The sequence below is a fragment of the Cloeon dipterum genome, chromosome 1 (assembly GCF_949628265.1).
Source record: "Cloeon dipterum chromosome 1, ieCloDipt1.1, whole genome shotgun sequence".
In the NCBI taxonomy this organism is placed as follows: domain Eukaryota; kingdom Metazoa; phylum Arthropoda; class Insecta; order Ephemeroptera; family Baetidae; genus Cloeon; species Cloeon dipterum.
In genome coordinates, this window is record NC_088786.1 from 8,822,230 (window position 1) to 8,849,201 (window position 26,972).

General features: G+C 38.7%; 3 protein-coding genes across 4 annotated transcripts in view; 2 read left to right on the top strand and 1 right to left on the bottom strand.

Moving 5' to 3' along the window:
- The window catches only part of LOC135934064 (serine/threonine-protein kinase SIK2-like), a 37,095-nt gene extending 19,914 nt beyond the window's left edge, over positions 1 to 17,181 (top strand). The window contains exons 5-11 of the mRNA XM_065475575.1: positions 1,654 to 1,824; positions 2,284 to 2,407; positions 9,412 to 9,614; positions 10,592 to 10,978; positions 11,602 to 11,844; positions 13,124 to 13,672; positions 14,864 to 17,181. Of these exons, the coding sequence (XP_065331647.1) occupies positions 1,654 to 1,824; positions 2,284 to 2,407; positions 9,412 to 9,614; positions 10,592 to 10,978; positions 11,602 to 11,844; positions 13,124 to 13,672; positions 14,864 to 14,986 (1,800 nt within the window). The 3' untranslated portion in view covers positions 14,987 to 17,181. The remainder of the gene's footprint in view (positions 1 to 1,653; positions 1,825 to 2,283; positions 2,408 to 9,411; positions 9,615 to 10,591; positions 10,979 to 11,601; positions 11,845 to 13,123; positions 13,673 to 14,863) is intronic.
- Positions 17,182 to 17,196: 15 nt separating this feature from the next.
- LOC135934063 (zinc finger matrin-type protein CG9776-like) lies at positions 17,197 to 24,794 on the bottom strand. The gene is made up of 11 exons (XM_065475574.1): positions 24,629 to 24,794; positions 24,204 to 24,453; positions 23,038 to 23,659; positions 22,615 to 22,796; positions 21,980 to 22,090; positions 21,602 to 21,829; positions 21,456 to 21,552; positions 21,279 to 21,397; positions 20,190 to 20,619; positions 18,652 to 19,143; positions 17,197 to 17,426 (listed from the first exon to the last, which is right to left on the bottom strand). Exons 2-11 carry the CDS (start codon positions 24,438 to 24,440, stop codon positions 17,341 to 17,343), a joined length of 2,604 nt encoding a protein of 867 aa, XP_065331646.1. The 5' UTR covers positions 24,441 to 24,453; positions 24,629 to 24,794; the 3' UTR covers positions 17,197 to 17,340.
- A 283-nt stretch (positions 24,795 to 25,077) lies between these two features.
- ND-ACP (NADH dehydrogenase (ubiquinone) acyl carrier protein) lies at positions 25,078 to 26,433 on the top strand. Of its 2 annotated transcripts, none has more exons than XM_065475579.1 (4): positions 25,078 to 25,280; positions 25,458 to 25,577; positions 25,823 to 25,910; positions 25,976 to 26,433. In XM_065475579.1, exons 1-4 carry the CDS (start codon positions 25,116 to 25,118, stop codon positions 26,065 to 26,067), a joined length of 465 nt encoding a protein of 154 aa, XP_065331651.1. In that variant the 5' UTR covers positions 25,078 to 25,115; the 3' UTR covers positions 26,068 to 26,433. The 2 variants fall into 2 exon arrangements, with proteins under 2 accessions (XP_065331651.1, XP_065331650.1); XM_065475578.1 differs by lacking the exon at positions 25,458 to 25,577 and adding an exon at positions 25,609 to 25,737 and having other exon boundaries at positions 25,081 to 25,280.
- The last annotated feature ends 539 nt before the right edge of the window (positions 26,434 to 26,972 follow it).

Here is a 26,972-nt window from a genome sequence, read left to right on the forward strand (position 1 = left end):
CTTGGTCTGACCAGAAAATCAAACGAGGAAATAGGAAAATAAAAAAATTTATCGTATTTTGCCTATTTTGCTTGAGAGTTTTAGTAATTGACAAACTTCAAGTTGTCGACTCAGCTAGTGTGTTTAAGAATCATTAAGACAGGAACCTTAAAATAGCTATTTTTAAATAGCTAAATATAATAGAGAAACCAAATGTCTAGAGGGTGCAAAATTATATTTTTCAAAAAAGTTAAAGCGAAGAAAAAAAATCAAACATAAAATTGACTGTATAACTCAGTTTTTTTTAATCAAAACGAACTTAATTAATATTTTGGACCCAATTTAATTACCAAAATGAAGAGAATATTAAAATTATAAATTTTTATTATCCGCTCAAGCTGACAATATTTTCCTTCTGGAAGCATTCACTCTTAAAATACAAACTTTCTGACCCACCTTTAATTTTTTTCGTTCCTCAAATGTATTTTGGAAAACTTAAAAAACTTCACAATTCGTGTTAAAAGTTGCAAAAAACTGAAAAAAGAACTTGCATAACAGCTCAAATGTCTCTGCGTAAACGATATTTTGGATCAAAAAGTCAGCTAAGAAAAACAACAACAAAAATATTCCTTATGTTATCAATATCAAAAAGCTGCACATACTGTTGCACGCAATTTTTTAATTGGAATTTAAAAAATTATAGCAAGACCCTGAAATTGATATCTGAATAATCATTTGATCTAAATAAGACATGCTCATTACACGTGAAAATTATTTGTCGGTCGTGACGACGCTGGCGGTATAATTTTTTGTTGTTGAGCAGTTTGGGCTGTGTATATCGAGATAGGCACGAAAACACACACGCAGATATGGGCCTGTTTTATCAGACCAGGAGGTATTTGCATTGTTTACGCTCACTTTGCGGCACAAAATCTTGTCTTGAATGACGTCAATGAGGAGGGAGCGAGAGAGAGAGAGAGAGAGAGAGAGAGAGAGAGAGAGAGAGAGAGATCGTGGTGGTGCCAAGTACATAGTGTACTAGCCGACGACAAATATGCACATATCACAATCTTGTACACCTGGTGCTAACCAAGTGAAGAAATACACGGAGAGGTAGGTGCACTGCGGACATGCCGATTGAGCACATAGAGCTATATCAGCAGTGCACGCTCTTCTGCGGCTAGAAAATAAACGCGCGCTCCATCGCGTAATTTACAACACCGATTTCTCAATTTTCCATTATCTCAAACTTACTGCAGCGAGATGAAGGACAAAACATTATTTGGAAAGAAGGGCATTATTGCCACATAGTGACAATGAGATCTTACATCTCTATTTTTAGCGATTAATTGTCTCATAAATTTAAAAAATGGGTTGATACGACCCAAATTTTAACTTTACTTGATCTGCGTTAAGATTTTCTCATTAAAACTATTGAAAAGTTCTGGGAATCACCAAAAACTACAAAATAATAAATTAACGATTGCTTCTGTACATTCTGCCACAATTATCTTTTTAATTTCGGTTATTCAAAATTATCTTTTGTGTTTTTCTCTGTAGCACTGTCCTAGAACGAAATAGCTGACAAACAAAACCTTTTCGCGAGTGCCAGCATGATAAATTGCATAAACTTCTGGCGAGAGCTGTCCTGAGAGTTTTCTCTTGTCATTTCAGGCAGAAAATCTCTTGTTGGATGCCAACATGAATATCAAGATTGCCGACTTTGGCTTCAGCAACTACTTCTCCCCCACCGGTCAGCTGGCCACGTGGTGTGGCTCACCCCCTTACGCAGCGCCCGAGGTCTTTGAGGGCAAGAAGTACACGGGGCCAGAAATCGATATTTGGGTGAGTCATTCAATCAAAACAGCCAGACCGAGCACTATGTCATATAGGAGATAAATATATTCATACTATTCTCTTACTGGATTTTCATTGTTTAAAAGCCTTCTAATAATGGCTAACGTTTTAAAAATAATTGTAACCATACATAGTAGGCAAAAATTTATTCAAACGTGCGATATTGGTCAACAACCTAATCTGTCCCGAAAATATTTTATGGATTATGTAATAAAAAATGTTCACCATTCCTCTCTTTAAAGACCCCTGAATTGATAGATTGACGCTATTTTTAATTATTAAAATGATTGCTCGGCTTGAATGTCTAATGAAGACGAGAATGTTTGTTATAAAACAAAAATTTGATAAAATTTAATCTATTGATACCGCAAAATGGCGTCAATCTAGGGGTCCTTTGATCTTAATATTTTTGAATTATTGATTGATTTGTAATTTTCTGTGTTTCAGAGCCTGGGTGTAGTTTTATACGTTTTGGTGTGCGGGGCCTTACCTTTTGACGGGCCCACCCTTCAGTCACTCAGGGACAGAGTTTTGTCGGGAAGGTTCAGGATACCCTATTTCATGAGCTCAGGTAAGGAATTTTAATTGCCTCTTGCTCCAATTCTCTTCGTGATGGGAAAATAAATTGCCTTTCGTTGGCTGACTTTTGTTTCGTGCCAAGAAATGCGAGCACCGCTAAATGGAAAATTTCATATTGACTGGCCGCAAGCAAGCCTCTTCAAATGAGAGAAAAGCTCTCCAACTGAGGAAGAAATGAAAACGATTCTTTTTCTTTCATTCCACTCGTCTGGCTGCATTGCGAGTTGAGCAAAGAAAAATATGAAAAATGCTCTTGAGGTTCAGTAGGCAAGCCACACCGGTGCTGAAATACAACGGTATATGAATGTCATAAAAGCGAGAGAGCAAAACGTATGTCACTGATGCGGAAATTTCAAATTAGCTGAATGTCAAGTAGGTTGTTTAGAGAAAACTCGATAAATTCAGGAGAGGGGAATTTAGCGGAATCAAAGTTTGAGGAATAAAGGTTAATCAATATTCGGATTATATTCAGTGGCAGAGAAGTTGTTAATAATATATCGATATCAATTTGATTTTTAATTGTTTTATCCATCCGGTCTATTTGATTAACATTATATGGAAAAACGCTTGAACTAAATCCTGGACGTTTTTTTATCAATTCCGAATAAAGTTGTGTGTTTCCAAGAAATAGAGGGCTAAACTGTGAAGCCAGAACTTGTAGGGAATAAAGATTAAAAAGGAGGAAGTTGTAAAGCTGCATGCATCGTGTTGACTTTTCATTAATAAAGCCTCGGTTTCATGCTGTCTTTTGTAAATATCCTGTCAATCGATATCACACATTCATGGTTGCAAATTTCTGATGGGTATGATGATATTGAAAACGCTTTTTCAAAATTGAAATCAGAAGGTTCATTGAGACAAATTTTCAATGGTTGAAATGAATTTGGCATTCTTTCTATAATATTATTAAGAGCCAATTAAATTTTTCAAACACATACAGAAATGTTTTACTGCTGTTCAGCTTCACAAGATCATCCATCAACGTCTGATGTCAAAATGTTTGCCTTAAATCGATAATTTTAGTGTTACAATCAGAATTATTTAATTTAATTAGCATTATTACGAGGAAAAATATTTTTTTACTTCGAAGTCTCCAGATAAAAAATGACAAAGAAAATACGAATGAATGAACTTCTGGATCAATTTCACATATATATCAACATTATTTTTAACCAATCAGAAATTATAAGGTAATGCATATAACGAAGGTAATTCTAAATGAAATTAAAATGTACGAAATTTGCTCATTGTCAGCTCTGCGCGGATAAGTATAATTTTAATTTCTTTATTCATTTTTTCGATTTTCTATTTATTTTAACCAATATGAAGTGCTATAAAAGCCATATAGACTGCTCTCTATACGTCTTAATAGTAGTCTAAATAGGGCCGAAGATATCAAGTTGAAATTATCGAACAAAATATTAAAATATTCTTAGTGTTCCAACCTACGCAACCCACTAAAAATTCATTTAAAATTTTCGGGTACATATATGAACTGCAATTTTATCTTCAATCCTGCTACTGTGCATTCTTGACGTCTGAATCATATTTCATTTGGTGAGCCGAGAACTGAGAACCGAAATCAGTTTGGTTGATGACGGCAGCAAAGATATTTTTGTCTTGAAAATTAGTTTTTCCCCTTTCTGCCGCGATTCCCTGAACTGATTAAGGTTTAACATAACAAATGAAATCACTTTTTCGCTTAGAATCCAGTGGAAGAATTATTTGAATCTAAAAACACATTATGCATCCAAAATTTTTAAATTAACGGTGGTGCTTTTCATATTTTGAAAGATTCAAAGTGATATATAGCCATTTTTGAAGACTTAAAAAGTTTTAGTGTTTTTTGTTGTGTTTGAAACGCTTGATCCATCCTAATTTCGTGAATTACCAATTTATATACAAGAAAGATAACTAAATGATTTTTCAAACGCCACAATTTCCCAGTAGAGATCAATGAACAATGCCATCAGCTAAAAGCAATTATTCTTTCATTCCTTTTTTGCAGAGGGAGAAAATCGTTACACAGTTTGGGTTTGCCCGGTGCATGCAGCTCAATGTGTGTGTGTGTGTATGTGTGTGTGTACGGTAGGGTAAAATTGAGTTGACTCGGCGTGGCCGATAATGAGCGCAAAGTGGTTGGCGAACTGCGCCCGGCAGCCGAGCGCGCGTTGCGAAGGGCGATCGCGCTGCTGCCGCTGACGTCACGGGGCGCGGGTGCCTGCGTCAGAGAACCACCCCGCCGTCTTTGCTGCCTGAAGCCACCCCCGATAACTCGGCCGTATTTTGCGGCATGCGAGGCTCGTTATTCGCCGGCGTCTCGTGAAAAAGCGGCATTCACTCTCGCAGTGACGTCATTCCGACGCCACTCAGAATTAGACACCCCCCAGCGATCGCATAGGCAAATATTTTACATTGTTGGGTAGTTTACGATGAAACATGTGCGTAACTAGAGTGAAATATCAAAACAAATCATGAAATTTGAGGACGAATTAAGAGACGTGTAGCCTTTTAACATACTGCACGTCAAACTGTTGCTCTATGAGACTAGAGATTTTTCCCACGCATCACTCGTAATTCAAGCTTGATAAAATTTGTTTGAGTAGTGGAATAAAAATTACCAAAATTGCCATTTGAAAACGTTTTTCACATTTTTTTTTTATCTCGATGTTGTTCGTTAGATCAGAGATGTTGCCGTCAACAGATCTTGCTCAAGCTTGATCATCGTTGAAAGACTGAAATACTTACAAAAATCAGTCAATTTTATTGCTTGCTAAGTTGGAAATAAGGAGAAAAGATGATTTGATGTAATTTCTAAATTTTTTGACCATGCAAAGTTTTCAATTTAACAAAATTTACCATTTTTGGCGTTCAAGATCCCAAAATTGGCACTTCCCACCGCTTAAATTCAAAATGTTGGGAACAATGTGATAAAAAAACACGGTCTTTTTTCCAAAAACAATGCTATTGTTTTTTTCCTTTTTTGCCGTTTTTGTCATTCAACGTTAAATTAAGAGGCTGCGTTATAATCAAGGATGATGGTTGCTAGAGTATAAGAAATCTGCTTAGAAATTTAAAAACTTGTCTGCCAAAACTGTTAGGAGTATTATACTGCCGAGAGAAACAAAGTTGAACTTGAAATTTGTAGCATTAATTTTGTATTTGAAATTACCATGCTTCATTATGAAATCGTGCTCGAAACTTTCACTCCAATTTCTGAGCAATATAATATATTTATATGCGCTGCAACCTGTCGCGTGACATTAATTTCATCTGTGCGTCAAAATCAAATTCAGTTAAATATAGAAATTTTGATTAAAAAAATTTATTTAAACGTTTTACCGTCAATGGTTGAAACGATTTTAGTTTTATGCACATTTTAATCTTTTTACGACCCGGATGCACGATAGTAGAATTTGATTTGAAATTATAACGGTCATAAAAGTGGCCTAAATTCACTGTAATCAACAATGGTGATATGGTACTGTTGGTGCCATCGTATATTTCCTGGCTTAAAATAAGCACTAAACACTTTGCAGATGGTAATTTTCTTGACATTTATTTCTTTTCTATTTTTTTTCTAGGAGAACACGCGTTCACCAAGAATAATCGAAGTTATGTAATAACAACATAATATATTTTTAAAGACTGAGATTAATAGATAACAATCATTTGACGTCAAGAGGGAGATACAATCTGAAAAAAATGAGATAATTATCTAACTCTTTCCTTAATGGGCACTCTTTACATAGTACTACATTTTATTTTTAATGCCGCGAGCGAAACAAGTTTCCATTTTCTACTCGGCGATGAAAAGTTTATGGTTACAAAGAGACGCCCGCCGTCTTTGGAAATGGAAAACCTCGGGGCTCGCCAGTTTTTGTACGGCTTGCTTGCGATCGAGAGGGAATTACAGCGTACAAGAGAACTTGTTAGGCACCAAAGCTCCATCAGATTCGCAAGTTGTTGTACAGTTTAGATGTCTGCTGGCGAGGGAAGCTGTGCAATTCAGACGGTTCCAGCAGGAAGGAAAGAACGCGGTTGATTATTTTTAGACTTTTCTACGCGCCAAAGTTTGAGACGTGCCTGTCCCACAACAAAACCAAAAAGGTGGTCTGTGAAAGACAGATAATGAGCCTTAATTATTAAACACTTTATCATTCATGCGTCAACTCCTGTCAAAAGAACAAACTGACGCTGAACAACATCTTATCCTTGAGTTCTGAGGATTTTAACAAGTTGCCATTTTGAAATTATACTTTATTTATTAGCTTGTTGTTCGGTTGAACTGTTTTCGTATCTCCTGCATTGCTCAAACATTGTAAAAATTGAAAAAATATACCTTTTGGGTGGTACTACGTTTTGTTTTTTATTTTGTGTCAAGTTTTGTAAGGGTAGAACAACAGCTCCCGTACCTTTCTCGCCTGGCGTAAAAAATTCATTGGGATGCGTGACCGAATTTACGGCAAATCGATCAAGGTGGCGTCAAAGCGTAATGAGAGCGCGTTCTGAGCCGAGCCGCAACACACTCTCACACACTCCCGAATCGAACCCAAATAATTCGCCGAAAATCGATACCTTTTATAAAAACACGTACGGCAAAGGCAGCGCGCCGCGCGCCACTCTCATTATTTGGCGCCGGGTAAAAAGGGTGTCGTCTGCGCTGGATTTTTCTTGAGAGTGCTTTCCCCCCTCGAATCCGCTTTTTGATTGAAGTAAGCAAGCAAGCAGAAGCAGACTGCATAAATAAAAATACAAGGCAGGCCTGTGTCGAGTCTTTCTGTCGCGCCGCCGAGAATTTTCGCAAGGGAAAAAATGCCGCGTGCAGCATTGAATTCTGCACGAGCCTGGAGTAGGCCGGCGAAGCAGCGGCGCTTATTTTTATAGACCGTGGAATATGCGGCCAGGGAGAAACTGAACGTGAAGCAGATATTACTTCAAGTCGAGTTTGTCGTAATTTATCTGTAGAGTTCTCCACTTGAAGAATTTTTCAAATGGCTGAAAATTCTATGAAATTAATTGCAGACATTTCTACTAAGTGTGCTGATTTAAAAAACTTACCAGAAAGTTTTATTTTAAGAATTCAAGGAAAATTAAATTACGAGTTCATTTTAGAAGCATCAGACTTTGGAAAATTCGTATTCTATGTTTATTTGGACCAAATCGTTATTTTCTTGAGCTTGGAAAACTTTCAAATGGACGGTAAAAATCAGGATCAGCTTAAGAACTTCATAAAAGCTGGTAGTGTAGCGTCTGGTGGTTGGCAGATTTAAAGACTCGCACAGAACTTGAAAGAATATGGAGCATTTCTGAACAAACTTTTGGACATTTCTAAATTTTCAGCATATTTTCATAGCTTAAATACCTTTTTTGCAAAAATCTTTAAATTTTGCAATGTCTTGCATAAATATGCTGTACGTGCATTTCACGACTTTCTGCAATGAGGTCAATTGGAAGAGAAACATAAAAGCACACGTCAATAAATATTATCACACCAATTTGTATCAAATTTGTCATAATGGAGCATGCCACAAAAAGTAGAGGAAGCAAATCAGCCGAATAAGCATTGGAGAGCCAATGCCAACAGCCCGAATCAATTTCCTAAGCCGCTTTCTCGCGGATCGTCGCAGTTATTTCTTTTGAGAGCATTCGCGAATGAAAAAGGGCATTTTGCATGTCACAATTTTCCTGCTTTTTTCATTCATGCGTCTGCAAAATGAAGAGAAACGAGACAGAGAGCCGAGTTGCTCTCGATAAAGCCGAGATGGATATTGATTTGTGAAGAGTGACGAGGGTAAGTGGCTCAAACAGGACTGCACACGTTCGCCAGCTCTCTTTCTTGGTGCGGCCTCGGAGGTCGGTGGGTGGGTGGATTGGATTATGTGACAAGAGCAGCGAACTCGGCAAACAACATCAAAAGGACCAGAAGCTTTCGCAGCGAGCACAAAAGTGTGCATTTTCTCTTTTTCTCTCCTTTACTGCGCGACATGACGACACTATATATAAATTTAATTCTTTTAGAATTGAATCGAGATCCTATTTTGTCATTTTCACTTACTTCTTGTGTTGCAAATAAAATTACGGGCACGTAGCGGAAATGAATTGCATATTTCTTTTAGAGCAGGCACAAAAGATTAAGAATGAATAAGCTTAATACAGAGATGGGAAAATAGCTATTTAATTAATAAAAAGAAAGAGGTGCAATTTTAGACGGGTTTTTTCCAGAGCGATTTTCTTTGTAGAACCAAGAGATTTAAAAATCACTCTTTTAAATTGCGTTTAATACAGAAAACGGTTTTGAAGCATTTGGTATGTGGCTCAAAAGTCTTAAAATTGAGTGATTTGAGCTCGTTTGGTGTACCGAAATAAATAAGAAAGCACAATAAAAATCCCTCATTTATCATCAATGCCGAATAATTTATAAAAACATAGTTTAGTAATTTTTACAATTCCTTGGCCCTCTAAATTTATTGATAATCATTCCGTAAACTACAATTTAATTAAAAATAAACAAAATTTAACATTTAGGACTTTTAGAAATATTTTAAAAATAATCTTAATGTGTAACAGTTTTTATTTCATATATTCATTAAACATAAATTGAAACACCAATAAAATTAACACTAGATTTCAATAACCAGCTCAAACTCTTTATGTTTACAAAAATTAAAACTTCAGAATTTTAAAAGAGAATCATGCAAATTTTATTGAAATCCTACACGCTAGAAATATATATCACATCATGTGTTTGGTTGACGAGAAGAATAGAATCCAAAAACAAACTTCTGAAATAAATTCGTGACAGCGGATCAGAGATGCGTTTTTAACAAGCAAATTGGAACCTATAAATGCGTTGCGAAGTCCGCTGGCTAAAAAGTGAGCGAAAGGCATTTGGGCGCAAAAGCTTTTCAGCGCGGATTTCACGGCGCAGTGCGTTTTCGGCGATGAAAATTGCGAATATTGACGGAGGCGGCTTTTGTCCGCGTGTTGTTGCAGAGTGCGAGTCACTGATCCGCAAAATGCTGGTGCTGGCGCCAGAGAAGCGGTTCACAGTGGAGCAGGTGAAGAAGCACCGGTGGATGGTGGCGGAGGGACCGCCCCGACTGCTGCCCAGCTCAAACCAACCCTCCGGAGAACCCAACGAGCAAATCCTCAGACTCATGCAGAGCCTCGGAATCGACGCCGCCAAAACCAAAGAGGTGAGTTGCAATTAATTTGAATTGGACAATTTTTTTCGTTTAATTAGATGGGCGACGCCCTGATCGCGAACAACTCGCGCCCAAATGAATAACATGTGCACATGGGCCTCATTGGAGAAATCCCAGTCTAGAAATGGACCAGTTCGAGTTCCTGTCTCCGCACTGGGGTCTTTTATTGAAACATATTAGATTGATAGGCGCAAACCAGCAAGTAACAATTCGGAAGGCTTTCGCAATGCTCCCAAATCCAAATGGAATTGTCATTGCAATGCAAGAGCGTCACATGTAGACGCAAATCAGCCCGCACAATAAAGGCCGATTATATGAACGAGCTGTTCATTTTATATCATTTAATGAGAGTATTATGTTTCAATGTACATACATTGATGACATTGATATTTAACTGCTTTTGTTATCTTCATTGTTTCACACGAACAATAAAATAAGTGTATATTATATAACGTTATGGAATTGTTTTGACCCTTACTATTCACACATTACGCAAAGAATATGACAAGGAGAAAGGAGAGAAAAACATTTTTTTTAGAAACTGGAGGGGAATTCTGGATTAACTAGTATGGCCTCGGAGCTGAAAAAAATCACTATATTAATTGATGTTGCAATTTTTGCATCTTATTTATAATTTCGTACGATTCTGAGATGGTATGCCGTGAAAAATAAATATTCCAATATAACTTAAACATTAGGATTGCAAAAATAAAAAACTCTTTGTTTGGCGTAATATTTAATTTCCTTCTCAATATCTAAAATCGTTATTAATCTATAAGGGAAAAATTTACTAACAACCCGGACTTTTCATTTAAAGGGAGAATGTTTCAGGGAAGTTAATTGGGGCAAAATTAAAAACAAGAAAACTGATTTCAAATTCAGTTGCGAATTTCTTCATTCATATTTGTTTTTAATTAGTTAATTTTATTCAAAAAAAACTCATTCGAATATTTCCATTTGTTACGCAGTCGCTGAACAACAGCAGCTACGACCACCACGCGGCCATATACTACCTGCTGCTGGAGCGGGTGCGGCAGCACCGCACCGGGGCGCCGACCTCGAACTCAGCGGCGCCGCACGCGCCGCCGCCGCCGTCGCTGGAGACGCAGCGGCGGCGGCCGAGCAGCATCGCTGAGCAGGCGATGCGCAAGCTGGACAGCATGGCGACGTCGCCGGCGCGTGGATTCATGCAGCGGGTGCCGCCGACGGCGCCGAACTTCTCCAGCAGCACGCACAGCTCGACGGACGAGGGCGTCGAGACCGATCCGGAGGCCGACGCGCCCCTCGCAGAGCTCAACTCCGCGCCTGCCACCGGACTCTCGCACCACCTCAGCTCAGACTCGGGCGCTTCTCAGGTAAAATAAGATTTCGAGTTAAAATTATATTTTATAACTGTACATATCGATTCCGATTTTATCAATTTTGTATAATTATCTTTTGTGACTAAAAGATGTAAAATATGAAAAAAAATATATCAAATTACAAATAATTTAGATTTAGAGATCTCATACAATTAGGAGGATTAATTTCATCTAGATATTATTAATTTCTATTTTAAGCTTTGTAAAATTTAATTCTAGTGTCTTTATAAATCCACTAACTGAAATGAAACTCAATTTCAAGCTTTATTCGATCATCCATATTTTTTGTAAGTTTTTTTTTCTCAAATTTATGTATTAATGGTTTAAAGATTGTGAAATTTATTTGATTATATTTTAATTTAAATTGGGGTAAGGGGACATATTTAATGCAAGATTTTATAGTTTAAATTTAATTTTTGTACTATTCAACTATTCATGCTTTGGCTATTAGTTTTTTAAGCTGATCCTGTAGATGAAATTAAGTTAAATTAAAAATCGGTGAAATAATACAAACGGGAAAAACTGGGTACCTGCTATAAGTAATAAAACTATCAGGAGAGATACAGCAAAAAAGTATTAATTATTTCCACAAATCTAAATCCTCTTTTTGCCTGCAGGCGTCGACGTCTTTCTCGCCGTTTGATAGCCTGGAGTGCGCACTGGACACGGAACTGGCCGCCAGCCTGCCGTCGTGCACGTCGCCCACGACGCCGACGCACCACGGCGCCAGCGTCAGCGCCATCGCACCCGTCGGACGCGTCCTGCTCAGACACAACCCCATCGGCGCCGGAAGGACGGCCACCAGGTCGCCCGTCGACTTCAGGGAGGGACGAAGGGCGTCAGACGGACTTGTCGCACAGGTAAAATTAATTTAAAATATATTTTTTCATAAATTTGATTCAGTTTGAGCTTGAAAATTTGTAATTATGGCTAATTAAATTATCATTTTTCATTTTATATTGAAAGATCAGGAAGTATAAATTTTGTAGCCCAAACCAACTTCATAAGCAACAGCTGAAGTGTCTGTTGAGATAAAAATTATTTTCAGTGGCTCAATGTTAGCATTGACGCACGAAAATTTACTTTTAGTTTTAAAATGAGATAGACGTTTGTAAAAACTCGAGGAGTGACGTGCGATTCGAATCGAGAAATAATTTTATGCCACCTTTTCCTTTTGTTATTTCGGGCTGGACGTGGATTGCTTCAGGCATTCAACGACCGCAGCTTCGTCGGCCACTTTGCATAAAGCAGAGAATTACGCAAGGCTCCCTAATATGCATTGATTTATTCTGTTTTTGGTTTATTTTCTTTTCCAGCGCTTCCACACTATATAACAGCCAGAGAGTCTTTATCAAATTTATTCATCTCTCCTCTATTCGGGCCAAAATGCACACGCTTAACCATGGATGCTTATTCCCTGTTGTCACGTGCACCACTTCTTGGAAAAAGTAAAATATCAAAACCTGTAATAAAAGATGTGATCAACGAAAAGTCTTACATTGTTTTATCTGATAGGATATGTGAACAGTGAAAAATTCAATAGGCATATACACGGAACAAAGTAAGATGAGGATTTAGAATTTCAGCAGGAAAAAGGAAATGCGATCATTCTGGAAAAATGACTAATAAGAACGTTAGAGATAATATTTATTACGAATTATACAAATATTTTTTTACTTCTCCGCACTAGAGTTGTGAGCTTTTCAAGTTTCTTGAACCCTTTTGAGATTTTTTATTATATTGCAAAAACATCTCCAGAACAAAAATATTGACAGTTATAGAGATCAATATCAAGATTTCAAAGCATTAAAAATGTAGATATTTTATGTTTTACTGATCAAGTTGTTTTTTTTTGGTCAGGAATTGTCGGTTTCAGTCTATTTAAAACACACTGAAATTTTTTTTCATATTTTGTCATTAATAACAACTGCTTGTTGGGATTAAATTAATACCAACAAGCATTTTGAAACTTCTAAGCGCTGATATGGCTTAACCTTTGCGTGGTAAAATAAAAATTTCTGCAAACGCGCTGATATTATTCCGACAAGATTTTTCACTGTCCATAAAATCCTCTCAAAATATCGAAATGTTTAAAAAAAACCTTCTCGTGACCGTTTTGTCGTCCTGTGTGAATTTCAGGGCTGCCTGAGCATGGCACCGACTGCGAGCTTCGGCCAGCGGCTGCTTGACTCGGCGCGGGCGCACGGCGAGCTAGAACTGAACCAGTTGCGTCTGGAGCACCGCGTGCTGCGGCACCAGACGCAGCAGGCGCACCTGCCGCCGGACGCGCAAATGCAGCGCCAACTGCAGCACTCGCAGTACCAGCACGAGCGGCCGCCGCTGCCCAAGCGGATCAGCCTGCCGGAGGCGCTGGAGGAGGCGGCCATGCCGCGGCCGCCGGCGCTGCAGCAGCAGTTGCTGCAGCACCGGCTGCTGCAAAAGCGGCAAATTCTGCAGCGCCAGTCGGCCGCCCCCGCCTCGGAGGCGTCGCTCCGCCGCCACATGGTGCGCCAGGCCTCCTACAAGATGGCCCAGCAGCAGCAGGTGGTGCCGCCGCTGCCCGCAGACGCGCTCGCCGACGAAGATTCGTGGCTCGCCCTCCCGGGACTAGCGGCCGCCTGCTCCCTCGGCGACCCCGACAACCCCATAGTCGGCCCTCAGGGGGCCACCTATTCGACTTGGCATCAGGTAACTAAACCCTAAATATTAAAACTACTCAACACACCGTTATTTTGGACAATTTATATATTTGATTTTACAGACGGAAAAGCGACTGCATTCTTGAAAATTTTTACATATCTGAGACAACATGTAAAAAATATATGAATTATTAAAAATTGTAAATTAATTAATGGCTCAACTCTGCGCGGATTAATTCTAGAATTTGCATAATTCTGAGGGGAAGATATTTTTCATATGGACGTAAAGAACTGCAGCTGATAACTTCTGTGGTGCCGAAACAGCCACTGTACAGTACAAGAGCGCATTTTTCCCTTTAAAATTCACTGACAGGATAAGATTATGTAGGCTTTTCGTTGGCAAGTGTCTCGGATTTCGTATGAAATATGGTGGATGTGTTGCGCTAGTAGATCTACAGCTCCCCTGAAATTTTCAAGTCAAATTTTCGAAAATGCCTTTTAAGATTTTAGGGGAATTAAATATTTTGCTAGGATTGAGGGAAATTGGAAATATTAGTGTTTACAATAATCTATCAACACTTTATGTCCAACCATTGCACACGCTGTAGAACTCTTTAGGTCAAAGAAAATATCACTAAAATTATCAGATCAAATTTCTCAAACTATCCGTGCATATCGAAAGGGACATATTTTTTTAGTTTAAGATTGCCAAAATGCGGCTCATTTAATAGAAACTAATAAATCAAAAAAATTGTGACGCACTGTTTTTCTCCTGTTATTTAGCAATTTGCAACGGAATATGAAAAAACTTGTGGTTTTAACACCACAAAAAATAAAGCATCAACCAGATTTGGTTTCGATCGATGTGATCGCCCGTGTTTTGAGGGGGGTTGAATATGAATCCCACCCCGAGGGTGCGTTTTGTGACAAAATTAAAAAAATTTGCCGAAATTTTGAACTGCACCGCAGCTAAGTCGTGCTTGATTTAATTATGTAGTTTGTAATGTGGTCCCTTACTTAAAACAAAAATAGTATGTTTTTAAAACTTGAGAATCATCTTGGAAAAAAAAATTCACTAGCTATGCACCTATCCTGAACTGATCCGTTCATTTTTTAATTTTTTATTTATCAAACATAAAGATTTTTGAAAATGAAACTAAATTTGAATCTTAATTATTTTCTTCGCTACACCTCATTTTTCTTGGAACGTTTGATAAATTATTTTTCGTCCCTGTTGCAGCTATCAGCGCCGTACGTACCTGGGAGTCTAGCATGGCAGCCTTTGGGTCTGGGTTCGAGCCCCATGCAGCCGGTGAGCGAGAGCCCGCTGTTGGAACTGACCGAGCAAATGGAGTCCATGTGAGAATCAACCGCACTGCTGCTTAAATCCCTCAGTCAATTGGACACTAGATACAGTGCTAACAAAAAGTGACTCAAAAACGAGACGAGTGAATAAAACATAGAAGAGACGGGAGTGACGAGGCGCAGTGGGAATAAAATGTATTAAAAAAACAACAGATGAAGGTGTACTATCGCAGGGACGAACGAGTGGAAATGCAAATCGAGGTGACTGGACATAAATTCATATTCATGTGACACGTAGCAATAAAGAACTCGATAGATAAGTGGCAACAACCCATCAAATCTCTCATATCCAAGTATGTTATAGTGTCAGGAGGCCTCGACTCGGCGTATTCACTGTCGCTTTTAAAATAACTAAAAGGCATGACCACTCAAACAGCGAGAACGTGAGTGGTTGCACGACACAAAATTTTTACTCATTTTCCACGCTGTCAATTTCGATTCGAGTGAGAGGCCTCCTCATAATCTTCATTGTAAACGTGCGCGCTGTTGTTGTTGTTGTTCTGCTGGCCAGAGCGCCCCGATCCCGTTTTTCAGTTTCAAATTTCTATAAGTGCAGCATCAAATATTGTACTTCTCGAAGGCAATCAGCCGCAGTCAAGAGGCTCGCATCGAATTTTTCTAAAGCGCACCCACGTGCTTTCTCTTTGTAAACAGTTGAATATGGTAGGGAGTGTGGACAAATTCTGAATTATATTATATATTAAGAAACTTGTTCTTACGAAAAAATGCGCACCAGCTTCTCTCTCGAAAAACACCAAAGGAAGGATTTAAAAAAAAATAGCAGGATTGTTCCTATTGCGGAGCTGCCACTGCACGGTGCTTTCTTTATTTTGATTAATCTGAGTAGATGTATTTGTGCCGTGAACCGTGAGGTCAAGGAAGACAAGTTCGCCAATTTTTCAACACGAAAATATACATCAAAGGTTTTTACGCAGAAAATAACATCCGATAAACAAACATAAAAATTTATGAGTTTCCCACATTTTTCTGAAATTGACCCTGATCAGTTTTATTTGTCGCACAAGTTTAAAGATTTCTATAAAAAGTTCAAAAAGTCCAAATACTTTGTGAATTTATCATTAAAAAAATCTTTTCAGTCGTCCCAGCATTAATTTTTAAACTTGCATCATAAAATTGCGCAAATGTTCAGAAACATTGCAAGGACCATTCACTTGTTAGGAATAAATTTCATACCGAGATACTTGTTCAATTAATCTAAAAATATTATTTTCCCGCATTCGGCCAAAGATGTGGAATACTTTGCGATACCAAAAACAAAAAGCTCGCTATTTTATTTGAGCATGGAATTCCAACATTTAGAACAAAAATTCACTCTTGGGCATATTTTAATACAAAATAATTATTAAATGGATTTAATTTTATTAAAATGGCGAATAAACAGCAAAGGGCTTTTTCAAAAGCAGTTGGTTTTCTATTTAAGGAAATCGTATTTTGAGTAAGCAGTGAAAAATGTTTTTTCGACAATTCATTATTTAGTGAACTTAACTCTTTTGACACATTTCATTGGTGCTTCTGTAAAGGATCAGTAAAAATCAGTTTAAAAAATTATTGGCAGCTCCGATTAGCGCAAGAGGCAAATTCACCCTACGCAATTTGTACAATATTCGCTTTCGCTGGTGTGTCATTCGTGGCGGGCTACTATTCTGCATCGACAAGGTTATTAAAATAATAAAAAAAGAGTACAGGCCCTCAACAATAAGCGCATTGTGTAGTGATCTTAGCGGGTAGGCAGCTGTATTTCTGTGTACTGTCTAGTCAGAGGGGGACACGAATTTGCCCTCGAAGCTCAGACACATTAGACGGAGTCTATGTGATAGTTGAAATTTTTGGACTCGGATATCATCATTTGATAATGTTCCGTTCCTAAGTAACACGAAAAAAAATACAAAATCCACACGTATAATTCACCTTATTAATCAGGGCGTTGCTGCCCGCATTTTTTAACAGGAAAATGTTAACACACTTGTTTAATATAACCAAGCAAAGTTATGGTTGATTTGCTGGATGTTTCGCTTCAAGAGACTAAAATGTGTTGTGTCAGGGTAAAAATATACGGGAAAGAGGTGCGTAGAAGTGATTCAACCAAAATATTTTTACCCGCTGCACAATCCGACTACAATAATCATCTGAAGACGACGATTACGAATGATTAAAAGCAGTTGACCAAAAATATTACGATGCGTTTGATTGAGCAAAAAATGAGAACCATTTTTTATTAGATTCAGTTAGACTTACTTTAATAAATGAAAATGCATGCCAAGTCCTAGAATGAGCCAGCACTCGGTCTACATGTACAAAATCCATCTCAAACGCAAAGGTCAGAAAATTTCTTCACATGATTTGGGCCATGATATCCTCAGGATCGATTCCCAGCAAGGCCATTTCATCCAGTTCCTCAATCTTCTTTAAGGATTCCACTGCAAAAAAACAGAATTAATTGGTTGGTTAGTTTCAAAAGTATTTTTTGTTATATGATATAAGAAAGCAACAACTTTACTGTTAGTATAAATATCCCTAAACGAAAGTTAATTCTGGACTCCATTTAATCTAGTGGTGTTTTTGCTTACTCAAGAGGTTATTTGGAGATTTTAAGTTTAAACTAAAACGATTCTATTCCTTGTCTTGAACATAGAATAGGAAATGAGAATTTTTACATTAGATGATTCAAAATTAAACCATTTCACAATTTATATCTGAAAGTTTAGAGTTAGCCGAGATGAAATTTGGCTCAGACAAATCGATCATGCCATCAGGGTCAAATTGCACATATTCTGAAAGTTCTCGACTTGGCCGTTCCAACGGTATCACAACTCAATACAGAGCCCGTCAGGCGTCGTTTAAGTGGCTTATTAAAGTGGGAGACTTATAAAAATTAAATTGATCGAAAGCTAACCTGACACCCAGGTTTGACTTTTTTATTCTGTTGGTCTTCAATGACCTCAGGGGTGACCCCAGGCAGGTTCCACCGGCAAAAATCGACTGATTGTGTAATTCGGATTTTTTCACTGTTTACCCGAGTTCAATAACACCAGCTTTTCAACCTTTGACCTTTTTTATCTCACAAACTATAAGTTTCCCCAACTTGAAAATTTCTAGGCACGTTACTTACACTTAGGGCAACATTTTATTCCATACTTCAAAGTGTTTGCCGTCTAAATGGGCATCTTTGGCAAACAACTGAATGATGTGGCATAGTAAAAATTCAAGAGATATTCTCATTTTAGAGAAAGCCAAAAGGCTGATTTCCCAGATTTTTCACAACGCAGACTACATTTTTCAAGCAATTTAGTTATTTTGAAACCTCAATAGCACTCTATAAACATAATAATAAATAGAGTTCAACAAAACGTTGAAAAATTGTAGACGATATCAAATCTCACGTGGAAACACCATTCGTGCAATACTTGCGAGAGAAATCAGAAAAAATTAAAAATTGACTGGTAAAACCAGAGTGGTAAAAAGCAACTCTTTTATCCACTTACAATTAAAATATGCTTATATTTTCCAATTAAAAAATCACAATATCAGGCGAATCAACATCTAATTGGATCCCAAAATTGCCTTGTACTAAAGAATAATAGCCAACCCTATTCCTACGCTTTTCAAAGATAAAAAAAAATTCAAGTCAAGTTGACTACTTACTTTTGGGGGTGGCCTCACCGCCGTTGGTGACGTTGTCATCACCATTGTCAACCTCCATGTCGACACAGGCAGCCTGTTCAGCATTGTCGGCGGCCGGTTCCGCCTGGTTGGACGCGAGGTAGGCGTTGTACGCGTAGTACTCGTATGGGTCGCCGCTCATACTGGCCTGCTGCGCTTCATTCTCTGCCTTCTTCTTGGCCTTGAGCACCGGCATCTTGCCGATGAAGCCGAACTTGCTCTTGGGCAGCTCCTTGGCCACCACCGGCGCTGGCTTCTTCTTCATCTTGTCGATTTTGTCCTTTTCCTCCGTCTTGCGCACAATGTAGGGCGGCGGCGACGACGGGATCTCCACCCACTTCCTCATCTCCCTCTTTGGCGGCGTCGACGCGCTCCTCGAGCGTCTGCTGCGGCGCCGGTCGCGGCTCCGACTGCGCTTGTCCCTGCTGCGGCTGCGTCTGTCTCGCGCCCGGACGCCGCGGGCTCTGCGTCGAGCTAACAATGGTTTTAGACTCGTGTCAGGTTTGCTGTTCATCATTTGCGACACACAGGTTTAAAATAAAGGAAAAAAGGTTCAAAGTGTAAAACATATGCGCTCCTTTTAATAGTCACAATCAAAACAAAACAGTTTCGATTTAAAGGATATCAGAAGATTGCACATAAATTGGTGATAATAATAATTTCATATCACTTGGTCTGGATCATCCTCAAAAACTGGCGCTAAATTGCTAGAAATGAAGTTAGTAAAATGACTGTTGATGTTACTTTGGCATTAGTTTGACGTCAAATCAGTTAAAATTGTAATATTCAATCCCTAGAATCACACAAATTTAATTTAATTATGTTGGTTGCTATTTTTTGGCTTGGACATGATAATTTGACTAAAGTCAAAAAATAAAACTGAGCACAGTTGCTTGAATAAAAGCTGTGAATTTTAGACAATTCTCTAGATTTAGAAGCCATTTGAACCATAACTAAAACCATCTACATCAATCTGAAACTGTTAGAAACATCACGAAACGTGTAAAGTCTTAAAAACTTAATAAACGATGTGCAAATCTTTTGGTTTGTAGGAAATTTTTTCCAAAATAGCAAGCTGGAGTTTTCTTGCTCAAAAACTGATTTCTCCTGTCCTAAAGAGCTTTATTGAGCCGGATTTATTACAAATTTATAGATAGTTCAAAAAAGGGAATTCTGCAAAAAAGTATTTTTAATAATTTTAGTTGTGTTCATGGCCTCTAAAAACTGTCTAAATCAGCTTGCCACAGATTTTTAACAAGGAATTGTCAAGCGTCAAAAAGAAAAATTAAGCAACCAAAACAGACTGAGAGTGAAAAAATGCAGCCCCAAATAATATTCATTTGGCCCCTAACTCTTAATAAATTTGTGACGTCATAAAAGGTATTCAGTCAACAAATTTCCAACTTGAATTTCTGCTACTACATAGCGAGATTAAAAATAAAATATAAATCCATATAATCATAATTTTTAACGCATTCTGTCTGATCTAGATATTTTGCGTTTGTGTTTTCTAGAAATACCTTCCAGCGAGTCAACAGAGGAGCTGCGGCTCCTTTTTTGCTTGTGCTTTTCATCCTCAGGGGCAGCCTTTTTAGAATCTGCCTCCTTCTTGGTCGTATTTCCCCAGAAGGTGCTCAGTTTGCTCACGGGGTGACTGATGAGGGGGTGGTTGGGCGGGATGGCGGGGCCCATCGGCGTCAGGCCCTTTGATTTGTTGCGCATGGCCACTCGCACGCTCTTGGCGTTTGCCTCATCCAGCTTAGGGCTGTTGGCTGGTTTCTCCTGGTAAGAGTTCTCCGAGCGAGGGGTGAACTTGGACGACGTCGACACGTCCTCAGGCTCAGCGGGCTTGGCCTTTTTGCTTTTGGCATCCTGCATTGCCTGTTTCAGCGCCTTCTCGCGGTCCTTGCGCCAGGTGGTTTCCCACTCTGGGTCGTCTTCAAAGTAAGCCTGTAGAATGGGTCGCCAAATGATTTTTTATTTTTAAGAACATTTTATTTTTAAGTTGATTGAAGCCAAGATTTTATTTTTTTACAAGGAAATGGAATAAATAATCAGAATAAGATATCAAAATAAATATAACTGGTTAGGAAATTACTCAATATCAGGCTCCAAGTTCAATTAACCTTTTTATTAAGAACTTATTTGCCGGGAGGCAAAAAATGAGTTCTTAAATTGCTGATGAGTTTATATTATTTTATTTTAAAGACGTCGTGTTTTCACCATAAAGAATCCAACAAATAACATTAAAATGGAAAAAAACTTAATAAAATATAGTAGATAATGTCTTTCTCATAAACACGAGAAGCAATCTGGTTATATCTTGGGGACATTTTAATTTGTATATTTCAGAGCCAAAAATGTACCTTTTTCGAAACAAGTAATCATGCAACCATTTATTACAAAAATATAATTATTCTTCACGTTTAACACAGTGCCAACTTTGTAGCCAATCATTCAAAATTCACAAAGCTTAAAATATAAATTTTGGCTTCTCCTGGATCATCATTATCTCATTTTTAAAATAATTTTGCGAGGAACTGTGACATCAATTCTCTACAATATGGAAAAAATGACAAAAAAATATATATGGGATAATTAATTAATACCTCAACATTGTTAATATGCAGATCAGACTTGAGATGAAGGGAAGTGCAGTGCAAATCTCCCATCCACTTGTGGCACAGCTTGCAGTACCAGGCAGTGGCAGCGATAAGGAACTGAAGACCTACAGACAAAATTTAGTCATCCAACTCAATCCCCAACACTAAACTATTAACACTTACCTCGAATTGGTACTCGCTTCTCAGGCACTCCCTGCAGTTCTGGTCTCGGTCTCTCAGGGTTGTAGTCATGCCAGGAAGCTTCTATCAAATTTATTTCCTGCAATGTCCGCATGAGAAAAAGTTTAAAAGGCTTTTGGCGCTCTTACAGCCATGGCATGTTTGTGTTCTTGAGAATGAAGATGGTGGAGGTACTCCTTGGCATTGTCCGGGAATATGTTGCACACTCGGCACCAATACTCCTCTGGATCGAAAAATTTAAGATTGTACTTTGGCCTCTGCTTGTCCACATCTTTGCCCTTGGTGCTTGCATCATCATCATCATCATCGTCATCGTCGCTGCTGTTTTCGCTCCCTTTGTCAAGATTCTTCTGATCCTGTTTGACACAAAACTAGATTTTACAGTAGACACAAAATTAAAAACCTTCTAATTTTCACAAAAAGTCTAAAAATATCCGAGAATTATCCAAAAATATTTTATATTCACTAAAACAGATAGAGGAAAAGAGTAAGGAATCTAACTGAACCTTGCTGCGGCTCCTGCTTCTGCTTTCCTTCTTCTTCTTGCTGGAGAGTAGCACCTTGTCCAGCTTTTTGATCAGCTCGCTTATGCTCTCGAGTTTCTTCTTCACCTCCTCCTGATTTACAAAACATTTTGTATTGAACCAGAGTCCGCTATATCACACCAAAGGGATTCGGGGGTTCAGATTTCAAAAGCAGATGAAATGGAAAACAAATCTCACTCACGTTTGGCGATTAAATTCATTTTAAAATCAGTGCAGGGGATTTAAGCAATCCAAGAGTGTTTTACTTTTAAGTGAAAATTGCCTAAAAAAGATCAGTTCTTGTAAATATTCTCAAGTGCTTAATGGCTCTAATAACAAGATCGAAAAACTCAAAATTTTTCTTTCTATCTTATTCTGTCCAAGGAATGAAGAGACATTTTATCAGAAAAACAGATATAAAAAACCGGTATAAATTGAATCTTAAAATCAACAATGACCAATTCAGTTCAATTTAATTTCTCCAAACCAGTCATTATACGACAATGGACTTTTCAAACGTTCCACTTACTGTCAGCAGCAAATTTAAAAGAATCACCCCATTAAAAATTTTGAGTTTATAAGAGTGATCTTGTTATTTCAAGCGGCACACCACTAACCTGAAGTTTCAAATTCTCTTGCAAAATGAACACAGTCTCCTTTCCGCGCTCCTGCATCAATTCATTCTGTTGGTCTTTCAGTATCTTTAGTTGGTGCTTGAGCATTTCAAACTGCTTCATGTATTTTCCCTTTTGGATCATGACACTTTCAGTGAGCTTCTTCAACTTCTCAGCAGATTCATCTGCAGAAAGAGAAACTGGTAGAATGGATTAACATTTTAAGCCAAAATAACATTAAAATCCTCTGAGACTTGATTTTTTTCTCAGATTTTTAGGAAACAAAAATGCTAGAAAAAAACCCATCTGAATTAAAATTATCTAGATTGGTGAAGAAATTTAATAATCAACAAAAAAAATAAATCACATTAAGAAATTGTCCTACATAAATGGCAGAAACGCTGCATTACTTTATTTGGCACGTACCTCTACTTTTGTCTTTCTGGCGCTCTTTCTCCCTCTTGGCCTCGACAGACCTCTCACGGGAGCTGTCCCTTGACCTCTCTCTCGACTTCTCACGGACTTTGGGCTCTCTTCTGCTCCTCTCTCTGCCTCTGTCTCTTGAGTGGTCCCTTACCCTGTCTCTTTCGCGCGACCTTTCTCTGTCCCTGACGCGCTCCCTTGAGCGGTCCCTTTCCCTGGATCTGTCCCTCTCTCTCGACCGGTCGCGCTCCCTTCCTCGCTCCCTGGACCTCTCTCTGATCCTCTCCCTTGGCCTCTCCTTCTCCCTCTCGCGGTTGTCTCGGCTCTTATCCCTCTCATCCCTGGGAGGAGGAGTGCGAGAGACCGTAGGCGGCACTGCAGGAGTGACGATCGGAGGCGGTTTCGACAGGTCGGGCATGGCAGGAGGAGGCACCGCCGCGGGCGGAATTGTCGGAGGCGCCCAGGTTGGTGGCGGACCATAGCCAGGGTAGTAGTTGTACCCTGGATACTGTTGCTGTTGCTGAGAATAGTCATACTGATTGTAATAGCCGGCGTAGCCAGGGTACTGCTGCCCTGGCTGCTGGGCATAGTTCGGGGGATAACCTGGAGGGTAGCCTGCAGGGGGCTGCGGAAAGAGAAAATTTGTATCAGGTTCACCAGGACGCAGGGTTTGACAAAGGGACGTACAATTGACAAAGTGTTTTCTTTAAATAGAGACTTTTCCAGATAATAACTTTTTTTTCAGGCGTTTCAATTTTTCAACGTGTTATATAATTAATTGACAAATATTCATGTCTGAAAAATGGCGTTTTCGTGCAAGCGTAAATTGTTTTTCTCCCCAGCTTTCAAGCTCAAGATTTAATGCTGTTGCACATTTTATGAAACTTAAGAATTTTCAGTCTCTTATGAAATTAAATCAATAATCAATATACATTTTTTTAATGATTAAAACGTCAGTTTCATTAGTTGACTTGAAAAAAAATTAATACCAGATAAAATATAATGTAAAACAAAAATCAATTGATGAAATACATACATTAAATATAAATCACCTGGAAGAAATGGACATTTCCTGTTGATTTATTTTGAAAAATAATAGCAATGGAAAAAGAATTCTGTGAATTGTGCAAACCCTGCCCGGACCTTCAATTTAATCGACAAAATCATACCTGGCCACCTGGCGCCTCTGTTGGTGGTGCTACAGTCGTGGGCCATGTAGGCTGCACCGAAGGGACCACAGGCACTGCAGCAGGGGCTGGGTGCGGTGGAGTTTTCGGCCCTTTAGGCTTAGGGGTTTCATCGTCGAGCAGGTAGTCCTCCAAAATTGCTTTCGGCTGTTCCTCTTCTTTCTTCGCTTCAACATCGAAACGCCTTGTGCGCGGATCTTTGTTAGCGTAAAACGTCATAGTTGGGAATGATCTGCAAGAAAAAAATCTAACCTAATTTATGTAATACGTGAAATACAGAATCGGCAACAGGCTGAGAGAATGTACAAACAATGCCGGCGTTCCAAAACACGAATATTGTGTATTAGCACCGCACCGCACGAAGCGGTCTTTTATCACAAAATTTACGCTTGCAGTAAAAGACTCACCCAGATTAAAGTTTAACGATTCAACACGCGTACATGCATGCACAGCGTAGATGTCGAAAGTGGTCACGATTAATATAATTATATTGAGCTTCTGTCGCTCAAAAAGTTCGATCAGTGTCTCGGCCGTGGGTTTAGGAGGCAAGCGGAACAAAGCAGAACAGAGCAAGAGCAATACGGGGAAGTAACACAACTTACAAAGAAATTTTCAGACCTATCGTAAAGAATGGACGCCTACCAACCGCGGGAAACTCAAAATATTTTATTTAAATCGATAATTCCAGATTATCTCGTTTGATTTAATACCTGGACCCAGGATTTAAACAAATAAATTTAATTTTTCATTATTTTGGTGAGAAAATTCACCAAATATTTTGGAATTTAGAGAAAACTTGTTAGAAGCACTAAAACTTCTGCGCAACTGCGCATCTCGAGCCCAGCGGAGTGCGCAGTGCTGCTCTTGCTCTGTCGAATTTCGAGACTGATAAAAATGGCTGCGTTGGTCCAGGGTGTTCGTGGTGCTCTTGCAATTAGTTCGTGCCTCCTGCGGGCCACCCTCCCGAGGGCTACCATCGTCGGTCTGCAGCAGAAGGGTATCCACACGAATCTCTGTGGTGTCACACCTTCTGCGGCTCTCCTCAGATCCAGAAATGAGGTGCGAAAACTCGGGCCAAACAGCCGGCATGAATGGATGAAAAACATTCAAGTCCTAACATAGTTTCGAAATTTATTAGAGAAATCAGCCTATTATGGACCTGATTTATGATTCAGAACCTTTACAAATAGAGTTCCTTTTTCTGTAATTGTTTTAACTTTTTTTCCTTGAACAAAGAGCAAAGTTGCTGCTCAAAGGTGGATGGCCTCTAACCCTGGAGTCAAACCCACCGTGGTCGAGATCAAGGATAGGGTCCTACGGGTGTGCAAGGATTTTGACAAGGTTCACGCTGAAAAGGTACTAATCCGAGTCACGTAATTTGTTGCAGGTCACAAGGTTGAGTCTGACAAGACAGTCCATCCGCCTATACAGCGACAAAGCACCCCTCAGTCTTGAATTGATTCGCGACAGAGTTCTCCTTGTACTCAAATTGTACGATAAGATTCAGCCAGAAAAGGTATGGATGGCTGTCCTGTCCAGGCTCACCTTTCACACACGCTTTGTAGAATAATTAAAACTGACGATTTGGCCCTCAATTTCAGCTCACACTGGAAACACATTTTCTTAATGACCTCGGTTTGGACTCCTTAGACCATGTCGAAATCATTATGGCCATGGAGGATGAATTTGGTAAAGTCACTACCTGTCGAGAGAGTGAATAGGACCTTAATTTGTAATTGATTGTCCTTGAACAGGGTTCGAGATCCCTGATGGCGACGCAGAGCGACTCTTGAGGCCTGCAGACATTGTCCGATACGTGGCCGACAAAGAGGACATTTACGAATGAACCTATTCTGTCTGAGACCAAGGATTGCATTATGGAAATAGCCTGCCAGCTAAACACAAGGAATGGGGATTTGTCGCAAGAAGAAATAAAAACAAACAATGCTGACAGGCGGTTTTCGTTTGCCCTTACACTAGTAGTAGGCTGTAATGTATGTATCATACAAGACAATGATCCACTGTTGTAAAAAATTATACGCCAATTAAAGAAAAAAACATAATTTTTGGGAATTTCAATGCACTGCGCGGAATCAGACATTTGTTATTATTCGGTCATAACATTATCAGCTGTTGGCATATTAACGGTTCGAGTTTCATGCGTTGGGCAGAAGAGCGTCAATAAATAAAATGTTACATTGATCACTTTGAACTGTTGGCTTTTTTAAAATTCTTGACATCCTAAAAAAATGGCTTTCAGTTTTGGTGCTTGAAACAGTTATTCTTAAAGCAGTTGAAGAGGAAAGGTTGAATTTAAAATGGAAAAATTAATAAGTAATCCTTCAGAGCTATTATTAAAAGGATACTGCAAGTTGGGTGTGTGATAATTGGATCTTCATTTAAAATAAAATATAAGCACACAATATTATCACTGGTTTTCAGCGTTCTCAGAAGTTAAAATAGCCTCACTCTAAAATTAAAGAGAAGATACCTGAATAGAAACTTGCTTAAAGCAATATTGATGGTGAGGTTAGTGAGTTTGAAACAGGCTTTTGGCACACAAAATGAAAAAGCCAGTAAAACCCACCGATTTTGGGATTAATACTTTCCAAATTAGAGTATATTATTTATGAGGTCATACATATTTTGCGCCAGATGTAGACAGAACATTTATACATATAAATGAAAATTTATAACATAGAAATGAACCCATTAAATCTTAATTATGTTTAAATATCCTGCACTAGACAA